Here is a 22,041-nt window from a genome sequence, read left to right as displayed (position 1 = left end):
CTTGAAGGTAAAATCAATGATTCTTGCAAGCTCTCAGTGATCCATGACTCTGCTGTAATGTACAATACACCTAGACTATACACCTAGATACAGTATATGGAAACCATGCTGCTGAACCAGGAATTCAAAATCTCCTGCAGGAATCTCCAGCATTCACCTACAGTAGGTCATCATGTCCTTGAAATGGACCGTTTCTGGATCAACATTCTCTCAGCTGGTCAGATTGTAGGATCTGGTTTATATGTTAAGGGCATTAAAATAGGGTTCCTCAATGGTGCTTTAAATATAATTTACCCATCCTCCAGTTGTAGTGGTAGTTATTGACAGTGTTGTAATCAAGACCAGCTAGTTTCCATGAGTCAAGACCAACGATCAGGCTAAATATAAGTTTACTAAGACCAGAGGAGGGTCAAGTTTATGCCAAGCTTCAAACCTGAAGAGGGCCAAGTATGAGTTAAAGGCTAGACCAAAAGAAGATCAAGTCTTAGTCAAGATGGACAACAGAAAAGCTTCATACATGGGTGAAAACTGAGACAAGAAGATATTTGAGTTTGAGTCAAACCTTTACAAGAAGGTCAAATCTAAGTACAGAGCAGAGGAAGAATGGAAGTCAAGACCCACACCAGAAGGATAAAATCTGAAGAAGAAAATGAAATTTAAGTAAACCTCAAGACCACATGAGGGTTGAGTTTGAGTCAAGTTTGTGACCAGGCAGAATATGGTCTCAGTTTAAACCAAGAATGTGACCAAAAGACATTAAATAAGAGTAATGTCCATTCACAACAGGATTTTAAATCAAATGTGAGTCTGATTTGCAGGTTAAAGAACTTTCCAACAGATCAGGCTGTAATTGTGGGCAAATCAGTGGGTGATCAGTGATGCATCCAAGAGACTTACTTGCGTGCCACTGTCATCTCGCAGATGAAAATCCAATATCTTAATATTTTGGACTGGTCGGCCGACTCAACACCCAAATTGGGTCAGATGTGGTGACAAGCTCCAGCCAATGAGAGAGCAAGTCATGGGTTGACTGTCTGTTGTGTTCACAAGCTCAACAGAAATTGCTGCGATTGGCCAGAAGGGTCATTGGTGCACTCGCTTCACCCAGTGGTTACACTGACATAAGAGCATAATAAAGTCATGTTTGTCAGCTGAATTGAACATATATATGAACGATCGGTCTGCTAATGGATCAGCCGATTGACGGTGCTTTCAAATACTCCCTTAAACACTTTCAGAGAGAGTTTCAAATGCTGTGTGTCATTTAGCAGCCAATGGGGTTCTACTCTTTCTGACAATTGTGCCCTCAACATTTCATTTGTTGTTGTTTGGGGGCATGACAGAGTTGTTGGTGACAGAGTTGTTGTCATTTTGTGTAGTGTGAGACCCCATCTTGTGCATTATTTACATAGTGTCATATAGTGTGAAATACCACAGTGATTTATAGACACAAAATAAAGTCATGTAGTCTGAACAGCACAGCGATCTGCTGAGAACTAGGCTTAAAGAACAAGAATCTAGACCAATAGACCAAAAAAGAGCTTAAGACTGAGAGGGTCAAGTTTGAGTCAAGTCCACATGTCCCTGAGTCCATCACAAGACTCAAAGACTCAGATATGTTCTTGCTGTAGAAAACTGTGGAGACGTTGACTCAGATTTGATTAGAGATGCTCAAGCTACTAGTAATAACTTTGGTTATTAGTTGGAGTGGACTATTTATTTTGACATGATCGCGTTACACTTGAATGCATCTTTACTGGCAAAATCATGATCGCTTTCTTATGGTAGGTGGATTTAATGGGTCCAGCTGAGTGGATCCAATCAATGGTTGTTAGCTCATTCCAAGCTTGTTTAGGCGGTTGATCAGCCAAAGTGACAGTCATTGACCTGTTAAATTCTGTTTGACTTGATTAGCTTGTGTAGATGTACTTGATACAGACTTGAGCTAAACCTAGTAAAGTGGTAAGAAAGTGGTTTCAAGTTGAAGTTAAAGACATCTTGTGTTAGACAATCCTTTTAACTTAAGCCTGGCTCACACTGCAATTTCAGCCAAGATTTGATCCTCTATTGAATTAATTTTAGTGGGTGAAAAGTTTCTTTGAATTCTAATTGCCGATGTGATCAGATTTTCTCTCCGATGAAATTCTAGCAGTGTCAGAAGGTTTCAGACACTTTCTTGCAGTGTGACTTATGCTACGACAAGTGTTAAACCAGGAACTATAGGAGCGCTGAACCTGATAAAGTAATCAGAGCAACAACTTCACCTCAGGGAAATGTCGTTTTTTTTGTTTGTTTGTTTCATTATCAAGGCATGCTATGAGTGAAATTCATGCTACAGATTGTTTATATTTGCTGTGAAGTATAATTTCAGAACAGATTGGATTGTTGACGTCAATCTCCAAATGAGTCTTGTGATTAGCACGTCTTGATTATCGTTCAGTCTAGCATAAAGACAACTGAAATATTACAGTGTGACATAGGGATCATGTACATACAGTTTGACAACCTTGTAAAGGATTATTACAAATCACAATGAGGGATAGGGTTTAAGGGAATGGATTAAGGGCAAACCTCTTTTTAAAATTTGTAAGTTTTCATTTGGATGAAATCGTATGAGTTTATAAGAATTAGATTCTTTTCAAACAATATGTAAAGTAGTTAAGTTTCCTCATGAGATCGAGCTGTCTGTACAGTGAAGGAATGTGTGTCTATGAATCTGTGTAGTATAAATGAAACTTGGTCAAACTACTTTCCCCATGTTATTACTGTCGCATGTCGCATGTTAGTTGTTTCACTTTATTTCAATTCACAAGTCCTATAACCATTACCTTTTGGGATGATAAAGTGTCATTTAAATTCACACCAGAAATAGTAGGTTAATAGTAGGGTACCTTTTTTCACATACAGTTTTTTCATCTATTATAAAGAAGGGAAATATATTGAACATGGCTATAGTCTGCAAATGTTTAACAAAACTGGAAAGCAAAGATCAAGAAAACTCATTTTGCACAATAAAAAATGCCTGAATATTACCGAATGATATTTCACAGGAGAAGAAGCTGTGACTTTATGGTGTTGAAGTTGTAGACAAGGCTCCAAAAACACAATTGCTAACAACACTATGTCAATTAGAAAATTGCACCTAGTGCTGTAATGCATTAGTATGATGTGATAGCCACACTGGTGTGTGAAAAACCTGCAACTATCTTTATAACAGTAAAAAAAAAGTTGGGATTTTTCCCCCCTGAGAGTTTTATCACTGTAGTTAATCTGGAGCTCTGCACTTTTATTTTAATTTTATTAATGGAATTCTTTGAAATAAAGGTGTCTGGCATCTTTAAACATCACGCACGTAGCACCTAGGAGTCATTGTTGTGCAGAGAGAATTTGTATTGCTTTTTATACTTAAAATACCTCATATTACCTTTCAGATCTGTTCAAAGGTCACATATCGTAAGATATTTGAAAGATTTCACAAATGCAGCATTTAGACAACCACTTTTCCTCTAGTGTTGAATTAAGAGTAGGAGTTCACTGATTTCAGTCACACTTAAATTTCGCTTCATGAGTTTTGTGTGTTTTTGATATTTTGTCTTACCCAGAAAAGTGTCCCTGTGTTTGGAGCGAAAATGAAAACATGCTTCAATCATTTCGAATGAAGGATACGTGTGTTTAGTATCGATTTCTATGACATGAAGTAAATTGTATCCCTCCACCATACACCTCCTTAATCTATTTTGATGATGTGTTATAAGGGACCAAACATTCCTCATGAGACTATTGACCTTATTCTTTAATGCGGAAGTGCATTCGTTTTTGCAGTTGTTTGAATACTTCTGATTCAGCTGCCTATAGAAGAAATGACTAGGAATAATCAACCGCAGAAAGTGGCCAACTACTTGCTCTACAACCAAGTGTTTGCATGATTATACAGACAAAGCAGAATCATATAATAAGAAATAATCAGTTTGCAACATTAAGCAGCATAACGAGCTGTTTTTAACGTCTAAAAATTAATGGAAGTGAATGAGACCGAAAGTCTCAAGCCAAAAAGATTCAAATGGCTGTGCCCGCTCGTACATGAAGAATAAGGTGAATAGGCTACCAGCTGTGATATCTAATCACAATCACAATACTCTAACTTGCATATCACCTTGGATTAATTCATTATTCAAATATACAAAATTTTCATAAATACATAAATGAGACAAACCAGATTTCTCCTGAATACTTTATTAGTCTTCATAAATAACTAATTGTTTTTTATCATTCAGATGAAATCTGTGTAAATGAAAACCCTAGAATTGCTGAAGTGGTACAGAAATGGCATCTAAAACCACATTTAAATGTGTTTACGTTGATAGTTTAATGCTGCTCAGAGGTAGATTTCTGTCGATTATGATTGCATACAAAATGGAAATAATGGAAACGATCAAAAATAGGGAAACAATATTACATTTGTATGGGAAATAACAGGGATTACTTTCTTTCTTTTTTGCTTTCTTTTGATTTCATTCTTTTTTCTTCAGTCAAAACAAAATTGTTTTTAGAATAAAAAAATATTCTAAAGCTCATTTTGCACAAGCTCTAGAATGTGACATTACATATTCACGTTATGTCAAATGACGTAGGGGGAACTAGCAAACCACATGAACAGACAATTTTAAATAATAAACTTGAAGCTGCATTTTGGAAGCTTCTGCATTTGGAAGTCTAGTAAAGAAAATTACTGAAATGTTTTACTTAAAAAAAAACATAAATTCTTTATGATTAAAGAAAGAACGAAAGAAGGAAAAGAAAGAAAGAAAGAATGAAAGAGAAAAAAGAAAAGAAATGAATATTCATGATGTCAAATGGATGAGTAAATTATCTGTACATTTTTGTGCTGGAAGCTGATTAATTATTTAGATGGGAGGCTAAAACTAAAAAGTAAAGTCTTAATTATTGAGTCGCTGCATTATTCATTCAATAATTAAGCAATTGGCTGTTTTTATTAATGTTCAATTGAATAATTAAAACATTTTTGCCCATATTTCTTGAAATTTCCAATACTGACAGAGGACATTATGTACAATATGTTAAGCCCTGTAAAAATATATCTGTTAATTAACAGGTTCCGGATTTTGTGACACATGGTTTTTGTTTAAACTGTGCAGTTTAAAAAAAAGTTTTATTGATTTTTCATAGTTTGAAACAATACATTGCATAAGACATAATAATATAGAGAGAATTTACAGACAAAGCACTGGCAGTGTACTACCACGTTTTTATACCATAATTTACACTGCCAAACCAGGCAATCAATATTTCACACTATTTCAAAGTATTAAAAATGTAAGTAAAAGTCAATGTTGAAAAGCTGGATATTGATCTTGTTACCGGGAGGAAGGAGGCGGAGAACCGACGAAACTTTAAAGGTATTTATTAATAAAACGGAGACTGCCATCTAAACCAACATAACATAACTGTGTCCAGGCCTGGACTTCTCTCAGCTTCCTCTGCCATCGTTCCTCCTCTTATAGTCCAGAGCTCCTTCCTTGAGACTCGAGGTGCTTCTCATTATTCACTCACGTGCCGTCCTCGCTCTGTTCCCATGGCTCTCAGCCCCGCCCCTCACCACAGACATTTTTTTAAATGTTACAACATCTAAAGTTGTTAAAGGAAAGATTAGGGTCTCATAATTAAATTCAAATGCAAATATAAATAATTGAGGGACGACAAAGTGGCTCAGTGGTTTACACTGTTGCCTTACAGCAAGAAGGTTGCTGGTTCGAGCCCCAGCTGGCTCAGTTGGCATTTCTGTGTGAAGTTTGCATGTTCTCCCTGTATTTGCGTGTGTGAATGAGTGTCTATGTATGTTTCCCAGTACTGGGTCACAGCTGGAAGGGCATCCGCTGTGTAACACATATGCTGATAAGTTGGCAGTTCATTCTGCTGTGGCGACCCCTGATGAATAAAGCGACTAAACCGAAGGAAAATGAATGTATGAAAAAAATTATTGAAAAATAATTGTCAAAAACAGAAAATAATTTACAGATATTTATTTTACAGTGAGAAATGCATTTGCTTTATAATAGTAAAATGACATACCATGCATTGAAACAGTTGATCAAGTGCAAACGTTATTGAATGCAATCATGATTAATGTAGATGTATTTGTCATCGCAAAGATTGTTGGAAAAACTATTCGTAGCTGTTCCAGTAGTGTCAAGTAACCAAACGAAAACCAAAAGAGTGTGTTATTTTATAAAGACATGATGATGAAATTTGCCTTAAAATTATCTAAAATGATGCCTATTTTTAAAAGCATTTCCAGTCTTTTTCTCCTTGCAAGCCTCTGCAAACAGTGACATTAAAAGAAATGAAAAAAAAAGAAAGCTTTGTTGACATTGTCAGACAATTTCGCACCTTCACACAGATACCTGCTGGGATTCAATCTCATGAGTCAGATATCAGAATTGCCACCACTTTAAAAAGTGATTTGACAATTAACAAAACTCTTCTGAAAGCTTATTCGCACTTGTCCACAGAAGAAGCAGAAGATGTCACATTTGCGATCTGTGAAGCTGCCGTTTGCACTCAGATCTGTGGCAATAATCTCCAGGGTGTGCATGAAACATTGCTACAAGCCACTTGACGGCATATGAAGTCAAAAGCCGAACTGAAATCAGAGACTGAACCACATTGTAGAAATTACCTCACATGTTCTTGCAAATTGAAAACTTGTGCACCGTGGCAGCGTCTTTATGTGTAACATCTCATTTCCTATTTCTTCCCTTTTCATCTACTTGACATTTCGCACCAATTTGAAGCGAATGGGTCTGTATGCTTTCAATTTGGGCTTTTCAGGTTAATTACTTTTCGAAGACGCTGACTCACAGTATTGAAGGCGTATTTGAATAATTGTGTTTCGCCGGGCCTGTCAGAGGGTGTCTTTTCTGAAAAATGCATAAGAATAATGGGTTTTATATCTCTGATGTAGCCAAGCTTAAAAATGATTGAAAATTTGATTAGAATGGCTTAATTAGAACAGACGCTGTAATGTTCATGATAATAGACATATTTGTCAAGCGGCAGGCATTAATAAGCCAAGTTTTATATTTAAGCCAAAGTTCTTCAAAGCATAAGATGCCAACTAATGAAGTATGTCATTTATTTAGGGTTTTATAACATGGCAATATTCACTAAATTCACTATAATACAAAACATTCAAGGGTCAGTGAATCAAATTGTCGTGGTGTGAGAGTGACTTCTATTACTTTTATTAAGTTTTGAAACAATCACTTCTGTTATGGATTTTCAAATAATAACATTATCTATGTTAGCTTTGTAGATGTAGAAAGCCTGCTGAAGTTTTAAAGATGACAGTGCACAACAGACATAATTATTCAACCCAGGCTCATTAGAAAAACGTAGGCCTGACTACATTTCTAGAGAACCAGATATACGTACAAATAGGTACGCTTCCCTGCACTTTTTTAAAAATAACATCCGCTAGAGGCGCTAACTCGTTTTAAAATGCCTCCGCTTTAGATCATGCGTGTTTATTAAAAATAAAAACAAGGAAATTAAGGTTCGATCTTCTCTGTGCACGCTCGTTTTAATGTGAATTAAGTGAGTGAGGAAAGACGTGTGGTATTTCAACATTCAACCTAGTTTGCTGGGATATACTCGGGATATAAACCACCGTGCCATGTTAGTTACGTACCAAACAGCACAAAATTATTATTGAACAGCGATAAAATATTACTTTGTATGTGCATCTTTTGTTCGTTTCTCACATTAACGGGAATGACAACGTAAATGTAAGTCCATCGTATTTAAAATAATACGAGGAAAGCACGAAGAAATAATTTAGATAAAACGTAGCAAAGTTACATTTCAGTCAGGTGGTTTTATGTACTCCTGAAACGTACAAGATTTCTAGCAGATACTCGCTTCAAATGGTGAACAAAATATGATTTGTACGAGCAAAAAATTGACACGCTCATTTTTTCAAATGTTCTTCTTAACAAATGTGTTATATTTTAATTTGCCTGTTTCATTTGTTCTTTCATTTACAACGACAATTCAAGACTATTTTGAGCGATTAAAAGCACAACGTTTTCAGTCTAACAAATTAATAACTGTTTTATTTCGACTTGATTTAAATTAGCATTAATTAAAAGCATTTGAAAGAGTGACGGTTATCAGTGCAACCCTTGTTTTTATTATAATTTTTAAAATATGGCGAAGTTTCAAAAGGCGGGTTAACGTTACACCATAAACTTTTAGAACACTTTTGATTATTATCATTTTTAATGAATTTGAGAACAGGGGTCTGTGAATTGGGATGACGTATACATCATGCGTCGAAGAGCTGGATTTGCTGAAACAACGTGATAACAGGTAATTTTTCATGTACCGTGCACAGCTTTAAAATATATTTTTATGCATGCCACCGTGTTACCTATGTTTTATTAATGTTATAGTGTATTTAATGTGTCTAGTTTATTTAGTCAAGACATAAATGTGGATCATAATCATGCGGGCAATATTATTGAATTTATGTAATTGCATACTGTAAAATTAAGCAAATATTGTGTACTAACAAGTGTTAGTAACTTATTAAACCTTATTGCATTATTTCATTATCTAGTTTATTAGTTTCGCATTTGTTAGACTGTATGTAACATGTTAACTAAACATATATTGATGTGTTAGTAAATGCATTAGTTAATATCAACAAATGGTGAGCAATAATTTAATTGATCATTACGTAATCTGTGTTAATGTTAACTTTACCATATTTTCACATCATCAGCTTAATTTACGTTTGCTTACACATGCACGAATGCATTTATGAAGTAGATATGAGCTAACAATGAAATATAAACTATTCAGAAATGCTAATTTTAATGTTAACTAAACATATATTAATGTGCTATTTAATACATTAATATGTAATGCATTCGTTAACATAAATAATGAAGAAATATTAGTAACAAATTAGATAATGTTGGAGTAATGTACACTTTACAATTCCTAATTCCCTTAACAAATGTCTATAGTGATGAATCATTTTAAAAGTCCACAACATGAACAACATGCAAGTTAAAGCTGAGGCGTCAACTTTTACACCAAAAAAGGTTTCATTTAAAACTTCTTTGTCTTTGACTTTGATCAGTGATTTTGAATGTGTCCTAATATTAATCATTTACCATGCATTAGTATGTACGTAAGTAAGTCTTGTACATTATTTATGTTAACTAATTCATTAACTAATGCATTTATATATTTGTAAGTTTACATAAACAAAGATTTAGCATTTCTTAATAAATGTGTTGTTCATTATTAGCTCATGTTACATAATCTACAATTAATTATATTAGTGTGTGTAAGTAAAGATTAATGTATTAGGCATTAGAACGTTAACATTAACAACAGTTGTGATGCTAAGTGAAGTTAATATTAACTAATGTATTAACACATTAATGTGTTTAGGTAACAATTTTTTTTTTAAATGTAACAGTTCATTGTAAATTTGTGTTAAATAATGCATTAACTAACATTAACTAATAGAATTTTAAAGTGCTATTGTCATTTCTTTATAAAATTGTATGATGCCACTTAAAAGAATGTTTAGTGTGTCTGAAGGAAATACAATTTCCAAGCATTCCTTTTGCTGGTGTAGTAGTTATAATCCAGTGCAATTTCTGTTTGCACAAGAGTGGTTTTAATATAGTTAGTCTGTGATTACATGAGCCAAGACAAAATCCAGCAAAGAAGAAATGTGTAAATTGTGGCATTGTCATGTGTGTGTATGTATTGTGTATAACATCTTGGCCCTTTTTTCTTTGCAGGGATGCCTGGGAGTACCAAAAAGACATGCATTAGCTGCAAGGCCACAATAAGTGTGGCATGTAAAACATGTCCTTCTTGTAAGACTTGCCAGCCTTACAAGGCAAAATTACAAAAAACAAGGGACAAATTTCAATTAAATAAAGCAAAATGGGCCGCCTCAGTTAAAAAAAACAGCAACAAAGCTAAAGTTGTTAACAGCAGTTATTGTTTGGTAAGTGTTTAATTCTAGGTTTGCATTGATATGGGAACATGTATTACTGAATAATATGAATGTAATGTAAATTGTTTAGAATTTTTGTTATTAATGTGAGATGTTCTGACATTCATAAATGTCAGAATTATGTTAAATTTAATACATAATATTATATAATACACTGAGTGAACACTTATCATTAAAAACAAGAAGAGGTTTTTTTGTTAAATTTATGTTTACTATTAACATTGATGAAATTATCTAATAGCAATCTCTTTGTGCATTTTTTTATTTAATATTTCAGCTTGACAAGTTAGCTGCTCTCAACCTTCACCCAATACTGCTTCTTGGGAAAAACATGGAACAAACCATTGTGGCTGATGTCATATTTGGTGGAGACCATGTGTTAGATGACGATCTCCTCCAGAGGTTGAAGATTGTCTACGAAGCAGTATTGAAAAGTTTGTAGAAGTTTCTTGCCTTGCATTCGCTTTTCAGTTTGGTTATTTAATCATAATTTATTTTAGAGACCAGTTCTCACTGTTAACTAACTGTTAACAACAACTTTTAATTTATTGTATTTTTTATTAGTGCTTATTAATAGGATTGCAATTGTTAAATTTAATGTGGTAGTTGTTAAGGTAGTAGTAGTTGTTAAACTTGGACTACAGTGGTAGAATATGTTCATGTATAATATCTAATTTTCAAATAGTGATAATCAGAATCAGAAAGAGCTTTATTGCCAGGTATGTTCACACATACGAGGAATTAGTTTTGGTGACAGAGCTTCTACAGTGCAACAGGATTACAGAGACAGGACAAAAACAGATCATAAATATATTTTAAAAAATGTATGTAGTGTATGTAGTATGTAGTGAGTGCAAATATACAGATTGACAAGTGTATGTACAGCTATATTACTATATACAACGTTATATGTGCAGCTGTTATGTGCAAATTGGCAAGTAAGTGTGTTGTTAAATAAGTGTATATGTGTATAAAAGTGTATGGCAAGTAGTGATGTTGGTTCCACAATTATTATCTTCAAAATAGACATTACTGTAATAATATACATGCCAATAAGAAACTAGCTTATAACAAGTATAATAAACAATAAGTATAATGTCAAAGTATAATAAAAAGGCTTTATCAATAATTCTTTGAAGATTGTCATATTATAAACTAGCTGTAGTGGTTCTTATTTATCCTGCATTACTTCCCATATAGTTTCCTAATAATTGTAAACTATTATTCTGTAATGATTCCCATTTAAAATGTTGTTATCAAATTTTAAAGTTCATTTTCAGAGAGGAAAAAAAAAAGGAGCGGCCTCAGATAGCTTTAGCATCACCTCTGCTGTGACTATGCTGGACCCCACCACCGCTCCTGTGCCTGTGCTGGACCCCAACGCTCCTGTGCATGTGCTGGACCCCACTGTGCCTGTGCTGGACCCCACCATGACTGTGCAGATGCTGGACTCTACTGTGCCTGTGCGAGACCCCCCTGTGCTGGATCCTAATGTGCCTGTGCTTGACCCCACGGTGACTGTGCATGTGCTGGAACCCACTGTGTCTGTGCTGGACCCCACCGCCCCTGTGCCTGTGCTGGGCCCCACTGCTCCTGACCCCACCACTTCTTTAACTAAAAGAAAAAAAGGTAAATGTATTTCCAAAGTTTTTAAACAGTTGTGAATGTAAAACTTTTTATCCCATATTTATTTACCAATCTAATCTATTTATCAATAATTCTTTGAAGATTGTCATATTATAAACTAGCTGTAGTGGTTCTTATTTATCCTGCATTACTTCCCATATAGTTTCCTAATAATTGTAAACTATTATTCTGTAATGATTCCCATTTAAAATGTTGTTATCAAATTTTAAAGTTCATTTTCAGCTGGACCCCCTTGTGCCTGTGCTCAACCCCCCTGTGCCTGTGCTGGAACCCCCTGTGCCTGTGCTGGAACCTCCTGTGCTTGTGCTGGACCCTATTGTGCCTGTGCTGGATCCTATTGTGCCTGTGCTTGACCTCACTGTGCCCGTGCTGGATTCCACTGTGCCTGTGCTGGACCCCACCGCCCCTGTGCATGTGCTGAACCCCACTGCTCCTGACCCCACCACTTCTTCAACTAAAAGAAAAAAAGGCAAATGTTTTTCCAAAGTTTTTAAATCTAATTTTAAATCTAATCTTTTTTTAGAGTCAACAAAAAAAATTAAAGACAAGAAACATAAAGGTGAAGTATATCAAAAGGCTAATATCTAGTACAGAAATATTAGGTTTTGCTGGTATGTGTTAAAGGCGTAATAACATATTTGTATATTTCCTATATATTTATTAATTTTGTAATGTACTCTTTTTTGTTTCATTTATAACAGACCAATGTTCAGAATGCATGGAACGGCTGGAGAACAACAGCTTCCCATACCAGAGGATATTGAGAAACAGAATGAAAGGAGTAAGTGATTTTGTTAAGTAAGTTCGCAGTTTTGCTTGTTTCATGTAGTTTTACATTTTACAACTTTTTTAATTCTAGAGATTAAATTTGTTACCTTTATTCTTATAGCAGTTGTTTATTTATAGCATTTTATAGATTGTTTAAAAGCAACTTTGGGGTGATCAAGAGGAAAATTATCATTCAATGATGCAAACACAGTTTAATTGTTTAAAGACAGTTCAGTGTTGTTCAAAGACACTTCAGTGTTTTAGTTTATCATCGACATTAGATATGTTACATTACACATGAGTTATTTTTGGGGGCAGAATATTGTTTTCTAATTTTTGCTTTTTCACACAGGGTAACTCCGAAGTCCTTGTTAGATGGGCTCCCTGCACATCATGGTATGTACTCTTGCTATATTTCAATACATTTTCATTGGTTACAGCTTCTGTCTTAATCCACTTTTATTAAACTTGCATGATTTAAATTGTATTTTTTTCTTTTTCTTATTTTTCTGTTATAGTGGAATCAAGTGGAAAGACTCTTGGGAGCCATCATCATTTGTTTGACTGTAATATTGAAGTGTATTTGTTAGTGATTCTACGGGCTCATGTAAAAAAAAAAATAAAAATAAATAAAGCATGCTTTTACCATTGCTAAAACAGTTCAGATAGGACAGTTATTATCAGTTCAGCCATGTTGCTCACTAATCCACATGCAGTATTTGTTAGATATAATAATAATAATAATAATAATTTACAATAACTGTTCCACTCAGATACACACACTGCAATTTATAAAATGGCATATGTTAATTAATAATGATTACTTATGTTGTTATTTTTTGGAAATATAAATGGTGTGTATGCTTAACACAAATAAAGTTAACTGTGTTTGGTAAATAAGTTCAGACTGCTTATTTGCATACTGGGATAGTTGACATTTATTTAATGTTTTATTCTAAAACGTAATTCCGTTTTCAAAGCACTTAATTGTTTCATTTAAAGCAATTACATGAAGTGCAACAATGGTATCATTAAGCATTTAAATTATGTTAATTATTTTATAGTATCAGCACCAAACTGGATCTAGAATTGTATTTGCACAGTTGTATATTCAATGTTTACATGCAGTTTCTATTTCTGTACACATACATACGTATATATCATAGAAGTTTTCTCCTATTTGCTATACCAACCAAATTTGTTATTTATATGCTACAAAATAGCCATTTGCAACGAATTGTATCCTGTATGAATCCTTCAAGGTAAGTAAAGCATTAGAATCTTGCTAAAATTTATGCAATTTTATAACTTTATAAATTTGTCTTTCATTTACTCACAATAAAAGTGAACAATGTTTGTAGGAAGTAATTGAAGATTAATATTGTAAAATGTATCATAACCAGATGAAAATTGAGGTGGGTGTTAAGGAATTAACACTTTAATAGAAAATACATAGTAAATAATAATTTAATTTGCCTTTTTTCACATTGTCACATTATGCACTATCAAAGACAAAATTCATATCGTCGTTCTTAATAATCATTTGCTTATTCTTTAAATAAATAAAAAAACATGTTTTTATATCATTGTAGCTGAATAAGGCATGAATTTTGTGCAGTTACACGGGCAGTTCGGGTTCAGTTTAATATATAAATGAACGTATAAAAAATAGAAAGATAGATAGACATATTTATATGTAAGCTTTGGTCGGAAGCTAAAACAATATACGCCTATATAAAAATAAAAAAAAAAAATATATATATATATACATAAAATATATATTATATTAAAAAAAAAAAAAAAAATATATATATATATATATATATATATACACACACATATATATATATATATATACATATACATATATATATATATATATACATACATATATATATATATATATATATACATATATATATATATATATATATATATATATATATATATATATATATATATATATATATACATACATATATATATACATACATATATATATGCATACATATATATATACATACATATATATATATATATATATATATATATATATATATATATATATATATATATATATATATATGCCTATATTTTGACGCCTCTGACCAGATCGGGTCGTCATTGGCTGTTGACTCCCTGTAAAACTCCTTGTGGTTGGACTACCTTTCAAGCCATATAAAACAGTGCATTATGTTATAAAGTATGTTTTTATATAATCACCACGTTAATAAAACATCATACTATCAGTGAAGCGTTGCTATGTGGAGAGAAATTACCACTTCACTGAGATTCAAACCCTAACGGCGGGTTCTTTGACCGCATTAATAAACTACAAATAACCGCGCCATGTTTACCAATTCCCTTGACTGATTGACAGAGGCTTATGGGAAATGTAGTATAAAACTGTTAATGTAAAAAAAATATATGTTAATAGTTTATTGGATGGAAAGATTTGTTTAAATATGTTCACAGTATAAGACCCCATGACATATCTGAAAAGCAACCTAAAATTTTATATTTTACGGTTCACATTTTTTAAAACACATTTTTTTACACCTTTCCATATAAGTCTGAAACTATGCACAACATTATTGTATGAACATAGCATGAGTAGTTATCCTACCAATTTTCACTTTGATATGCTGATCACGCTTTGAGTTAGAGTCATTTGAAATCTGGATTTTTGTATTGTTCATTTGGGGCTCTATTTGGTCCCTGGGGGTTGAAGAGCAGTAAAAGCCACATATGTATTAAGAGCATCATGCACAACTATCTGTGGTGTCAGATTTAAATCTGATTCTTTTCTCTTTTATATTCTCACAACATGCTTGTTTATAGGATTTGTAGGATGTTTTGTGCCCATCAGATGAAATACAGAAATATTTTATATAAAGTTTTAATACTACTACTTCTAGTAGTAGTAGTAGTTGTAATAATGCTAACAACATAAATTAGTTGCTTTATTGAAAGAATACCCAGGCCTAAGTGTGAACCTGCAACTACTTGCAACTCATTGCCAGGAAAATTGGACAGTTTAAACAAACATTAAGATGCTTACCTGTTACTATAACAAATTACAGCATTTCAGAAACATGTGGCTACATGCAATACTTACAGTTGGTCAGAATTATTATCCACCTTTCAATTCTTTTCTTTTTTAAATATTTCCCAGATGATGTTTAACAGAGCAAGGAAATGTTCCCAGTATGTCTAATAATATTTTTTCTTCTGTAGAAAGTCTTATTTAATTTATTTCGGCTAAAATAAAAGCAGTTTTAACATTTTAAGGTCAAAATTATTAGCCCCTTTAAGCTATATATATTTTTTAATAGACTACAGAACCATCACTATATAATATAATAACTTGCTTAATTACCCTAACCTGCCTAGTTAACCAAATTAACCTTAAGCCTTTAAATGTCACTTTAAGCTGTATAGAAGTGTCTTGAAGAATATCTAGTTAAATATTATTTACTGTCATCATGGCAAAGATAAAATAAATCAGTTATTAGAAATGAGTTATTAAAACTATTATGTTTAGAAATGTGTTGAAAAAAATCTTTCCATTAAACAGAAATTGGGGAAAATAAACAGGGGCCTAATAATTCTGATTTAAACTGTATGTCATATTGTGTCTTATGCTGGGCATCAGCAATCTGCTTCCTTTTTTATGCTGTTTAAGATTTATGTTGTACTATATTTCGATACATCAAGTATTAGCTGTTTGTAGCAATATGGCCCTTTTCAATATTCTGTAATGCACATTTCATCTCTTTTGCTTCTAAAAATAGCACAATTAGCACACATCAGTAAGTATACGCAAGCATCCCTTTTTGTCCAAAACATTTTTGTCCGAAGTTAATCAATGTAAACATATATTTTTACATATATCATATAAAAATTATTGAATAAAAATGATTTGCCAAGTCGCTTACGCTTAAAAATTAAATAGATTTATTTACTTTTAAATAACATCAAACCTATTCTGATCTTCTTCCTGTTTGCTTGCTTGTCCATTACCCGATCAATCTTTTTCATCTCTCTTCACAATGGTTATTAAGCACCCTGCTGCATAATTGACATACAAACGACATATCAACAATTTAAAGTATAATAACTTTATTGTCACAGTACCATAAAAATAACTGTACAGATCCTGCAATTCATTTGTGCAAACTTTGCAGCCGGACAGTATGGATTGCAGGTATATAACACTTATGCAGAATTACAATACACCAGAGTAAACATTTTAAATGAATCACAAAAAATATAATGATAAATAAATGAATGAATGTGTTTATAATTTTTAGAACTTTGATTAAAGGCTTTAATCCACTTCAAAATTATGACTACTGTACACATAAGATAATCAAAAACAATCATGAACATTATATGACACACATATTGGTTTTAAAATGAATAAAATTACTTCAAAAGGGTACTTAAGATTTTACTGCTAATACCTATTTAACTAACACTTAATAATGAAAAAATGAACAGTTAAAAATTTAAGCCACCAGATTAGAAAAGGTCACAGTTACACACACACGCACACACACAGACACACACACACACACACGCGCACACGCACACACACAGACACACAGACACACAGACACACACACACACACACACACACACACACACACACTCAGTCAGTCTTTGTCACATGTTGAATCACACGAGTCACTTGAGTCAACTGATTGGCTTTCATAGCAGTCCTCGTCCTCTTCAAGAGCAGGCAAGCCATCCCATCCAGTCACTATTTTGTGGTATGTCTCCTTCACCGCTTCTTTTTCTGCCTTAAGTTCATGGAGCTGCCTCAGAAGAACAGACAGCAACCCACAGTATGCTGACTCTGAAAGTCCTGGTGGATAGGCTGAAATAATAAATTCATAAACATAAAATTAATACATTAGATCAAATCAGCATACAATTTTAGAATCATCAAAAGCATACAATAATAGAAATTTAAAATTGCATAGAATATCTCAGGCAGGGATTTATTTCATGTTTCCAGTGTTCACAGAAGAAGTGGAAATTATCATAATTGAGTAGACTTCTAAAACAGTGAATTTATTTATTTTGAAACTTTTGCTATTAGCAAGACATAAGATACATGATAGCGCTGTTACCGTATGACTTTTCTATACAAAAAACAATTTTAAAACACCCCAGTAAGCTTTTTTTGTGTCAACATAATACATCCACATGTACAGCATTAAAGTTGTTTGAAAACTCTTTTCAAAAGCAAATGTCTAACCTTAATAGATATGTTAAAGTGGTGTAAATAAATGATAAAAATGGTCCAGTAAGAAGCTTAACAATGAATATCTAAACAATAAATTAGCAGAGCATGTCAATTGTTTTCAATAGAACCTAAAAGAGCAGCACAACTATTCATCATCATTAAAATAGATTAATTTGGGGAAAAAAGAAAAAACACTTACTTTTGGTGGACAGGCTATCCGACAATGCATCAGCCTGATCGTTTACATTTTTTATAGTTCTGCAGATTTGATTCCAGTGCCTTTTCATTTCTTCAACAAGTATAGCCTCTTCTTCCTCGAGTCTGTCCAACTGCATCAGTTTGTCAAACACCGACTTTTTCAGGCCCAATGATGAATCATCAACTGAAACAAAAAAGTGAGCTTAAAAAATAAATAAATAAATAAAAAATAATATTAATAATAAAAAAAAAAAAAAAAAAAAAAAAAAAAAAATATATATATATATATATATATATATATATATATATATATATATATATATATATAGTTAAAATATAGATTACCACATTCCCATGGCCAGATCGGTCTTTCTGCAGCAAGCAATTCATCGACAGACTTCAAAGCTGTTGTTGAGCTTTCCAGAGAATTATACTGACAAACAGCATCAGATAATTTCTTCTTCTCTTCTACTATTCGGCGTCTTATTTTATGCCGTTGCTTGTTGCGATCTGGTACATGTACCAAGAAATAAAAATTGACAGAAGTAGTAATTATATTTTAGTAATATCCCTTTAAAAACAACAGAACTAATTGTGATGATCTAAACAAAAATTAGATATTTAAAACATTTTATTTACCCGTCATGCGGTACAAATCTCTCTTTTTCTGCTGAATGCCAACATACAGCCCTTCGATCAAATTCTGCAAACCCACGGAATCATTCATTCTGTTGCCATCAGGAACTGTTTAAATGAAAATAAAAAAGCATATTAAACTACTTAAACTGGACATTCAAAACATACAATTCAAGGAAGAAAGAACATTTTGTTCCAGTTTTAAATAATTTCAAATATTATACTATACAAAGACAGAAAGCAAAAATGAACATGCACCTTGAGTTGCCCACTGCTTGACATCACAGACCCATTGCTGCAGCTCCTCATTTGACCTGGCCAGGCTTGCTTTCACAGCCTCAATATCTTCTTTGGCCTCTTTCGTCTTTTGCACAGTCTTAAACATACAATTATTTTACACTTATAGGAAATATACACTTCATTGGGAAAGACCATTTAAAAATAAATGTTATATTAAAGTTAAAAACTTCAGTTTAAAACAACAGCATTTTGAATTCATATACCTTTAAGTATCGCTGAGACAAGTACACGTGGAGGCTTTTCTTTTTCAGCTGATTCCATCCTTTTGCATGAAGTGTGATCATGTCCACTCGTGCTAAACAGAAATAACACACACACACACACACACACACACACACACACACACACACACACACACGTGAAATGTGAAAACTATTTTCTTTGTTCAGTGCTTAGTTGCTGTTAATCACAGCACTTAACTTCACAAGTTCTATTTCACTGACTATATTCCAATTATAAACCAATCATTACACTATCAATGTTGTTAAAGCAACCTCATAAAATTCAAGATAAAGTCACACAAATTTTTTACTTGATGTTTTCTAGTGGGCTTAAGAAAATGACATACACATGGTCAACTACCAGTGATTTTTCACTTTACACATGTTCAGTCTACACACTACATTGCTATGTACATGACACTTACCAGCCTTGCTCATATATTTTGTTGTAAGAGCAACACGTGATAAAAAACTGTTAACTTGCTCAACTTCCTCTCCTATTGTAGTGCCTGCTCCTGATTGATTTCTGCCACTCCACTGGACCTATTAAACAAACAAGGAAGTTTTAACAGACACAATTAAATACACAAGACCTAGCACAATTATTTGTCATTTAAAAACTTACCTCACAACTTGTAGAGTGTCCTTTTGCATGCATGATAGAAAGGAATGGCTTCATCTCTGTTAACTTCTGCAGACTTGGAACTACTTGTGCAACCTTTTGTAAGTAAGGCCAGTATCGGCACATGATGTCTGTGCAGAAGAATCTGCAGTTTGTTTTTGAGGCGATTTCCTTTTGCAAATACATAGGGTATGCAAAAATCTCACCCCTGCTCATATTCAGGGCTTTAAACAAAATGTTGTGTCTGCACACTGCCACTTCCAACCCCTCCTCATCCAATTTACCACTAGACTTCCTTGAAGTCTCTCTGGCAGCAGCCCAAGTGGATTTTCCACATGTGCCTTTTCCTTGTACCTGTATTAAAGAAAACATATCAATAGTATTAAGTGAATTATCTATATTTGTTAAATAATAGTTAAATAAAATTATAAAAGCATACTGAGCTGGTCTTTTGTTGAACAAAATTGACAAAATTGGTCACATCCTCATCCTTGGCAATGAAAACACCATTAAAAAAAGGCTGTTCTTCGACTCTATTAATAACAGAGGAAAAATATGATATGGTCAGCATAAACTAATATGCATAATCCATTTGCAATTACTACTGTGAGTAGTATGCTCTTACTCTCTGGCTTTGTTAAACCGATATAGTTTGCGGTTTCCATCTGCAGACACTGCAACAGCATTTGGGATACATGCAGGACACGAGAAGTGATCAATTGCACTGAGCTTTTCTTTCTCATGACGACAATATGTCCACTCCAAAAATGCCTTCTGGAATGTTTTGCCACATATAGTGTCATTCTAAAAGTTGGGGGAAAAAAAACATCAATGGAGCTAAAGAGCTGTTTTTTTCTTAACATTTGAGTAATTTGAAGCATTTTTACCCGTCCAAAGTTCTGTGACCTTTGCTCTAGCATCTTTATAAATGCTTGTCGTGATAGGCCTGGTGCAGCGACTTTAAACAGCTCAAAAGAAGTGAACAGATCAACCTGATATATTGTTTGAAATGTTACAGAGCCTGGCCAGTAACCACTTCGGGCAAGGTCCAGCAGCCCAGGTGTCCATGATTTGTGGCAAGTGTTGCAGCACCACATAGGCAAAGAGAGATCATAGCGACCTACAATCAAATCAAATTACAGACATTTAAAAAAAATAAAATAAAATAAATAAATAAATATATATATAGGCACATATGAAAGGCACATGTGCATATATATATATATATATATATATATATATATATATATATATATATATATATATATATATATATATATATATAAACACACACACACACACACACACACACACACACACACACATACAAAAAAGGATAAATTTTAATTGTAGAAGTACAAACCATTTATGTTGATGAGCTGTATTAATCGACCAGTGCTAACAGACAAGTTTTGGTCCTCACAATCACAAATACTTCGTGGCTCTTGTATGGGTAACAAACATGCTAAAGAAATATAAAAACCATATTAATATTAAGGCATGACTTAAAACATATACCCAAACGAAAGTGTTGCTTACCTTGCTCACATAATGTTTGCTTCCCATTGATTTCTATCACAACGGCTGACGGAGGAATAGGGTTAAAAAAGTTTTCTAAAAAACACTCTCTGTTATGCAGAGTATAGTGTTGGTGAGCTGACACATCACAGCTGCTGCAGTAATGTGGTTTTGGCAAACAGTCCTTGCACCTTATTACTGCTGCTTTGGCTCTGCAGTGATCACAATTTAAGCACTCTACCATCTCTGATGTTAGGGAGTAGTCCAAGAGGGTTTGTCTTGCTTGTAACCAATGGCTTTCAGATAATACTTGTCTTAAAGTCCAATTGTGAGACGCAGACACACTTTTGTCTGAGATAAGCGCTTGACTCAGTTCCTGTAACTGTATATCTTAAAAGACAAAAATGCCATATTAAGAAAACAAAAATGTGAATGTCCTTAGTGTACAGTGTTTTAAATGTCCAACATTTAGGAAACTTCTGACAAGATAGAAATTATTTTGTAACTTACCAATGGCACGCTGCGCATGGGTTCCCATATCTGCAGGAAAATCATTTACTGAACACTCAGTGCCACTTGAAGTTGCTGTATAAAAAAAAAACATTTTTTGATTAAAAAATATATACATTAGATTTATTTATTGTTTACTACTATATTTACAAATATGGTTTACCAGGATCAATCATAGTTCCATCACTTGATGTTTTGTCCGTTGAAGCTCTGGATTTATCTGTAAAGATGGTGATAAAGGTTTGTGAAGACAGGAAATTTATGAAAAAAATTTATTATATTATCACTTGCCTCGTCTTCCTCG

At 33.3% G+C, this 22,041-nt stretch overlaps 2 protein-coding genes and 1 long non-coding RNA gene across 3 annotated transcripts in view; 2 read left to right on the top strand and 1 right to left on the bottom strand.

Annotated features, from left to right (window-relative positions):
* Positions 1-22,041, top strand: part of trhde.1 (thyrotropin releasing hormone degrading enzyme, tandem duplicate 1) — a 201,909-nt gene that overhangs the window by 166,696 nt on the left and 13,172 nt on the right. The gene's annotated exons all lie outside the window — the stretch shown is intronic.
* On the top strand, positions 12,414-13,205 carry LOC130222923 (uncharacterized). Its single transcript, XR_008836549.1, has 3 exons — positions 12,414-12,491; positions 12,831-12,874; positions 12,997-13,205. It is a non-coding gene; the product is annotated as an uncharacterized LOC130222923 (long non-coding RNA).
* Positions 16,867-19,345, bottom strand: LOC130222922 (uncharacterized). Its single transcript, XM_056455544.1, has 6 exons — positions 19,070-19,345; positions 18,825-18,942; positions 18,570-18,674; positions 18,276-18,440; positions 17,932-18,114; positions 16,867-17,360 (listed from the first exon to the last, which is right to left on the bottom strand). The coding sequence occupies exons 1-6, from the start codon at positions 19,148-19,150 to the stop codon at positions 17,137-17,139; spliced, it is 876 nt and encodes a 291-aa protein (XP_056311519.1). The 5' UTR covers positions 19,151-19,345; the 3' UTR covers positions 16,867-17,136.

This window comes from Danio aesculapii, chromosome 4 (genome assembly GCF_903798145.1).
Source record: "Danio aesculapii chromosome 4, fDanAes4.1, whole genome shotgun sequence".
In the NCBI taxonomy this organism is placed as follows: Eukaryota; Metazoa; Chordata; class Actinopteri; order Cypriniformes; family Danionidae; genus Danio; species Danio aesculapii.
The sequence above is the reverse complement of the archived record's forward strand: the minus strand, read 5'-3'. Positions and strand labels throughout refer to the sequence as shown.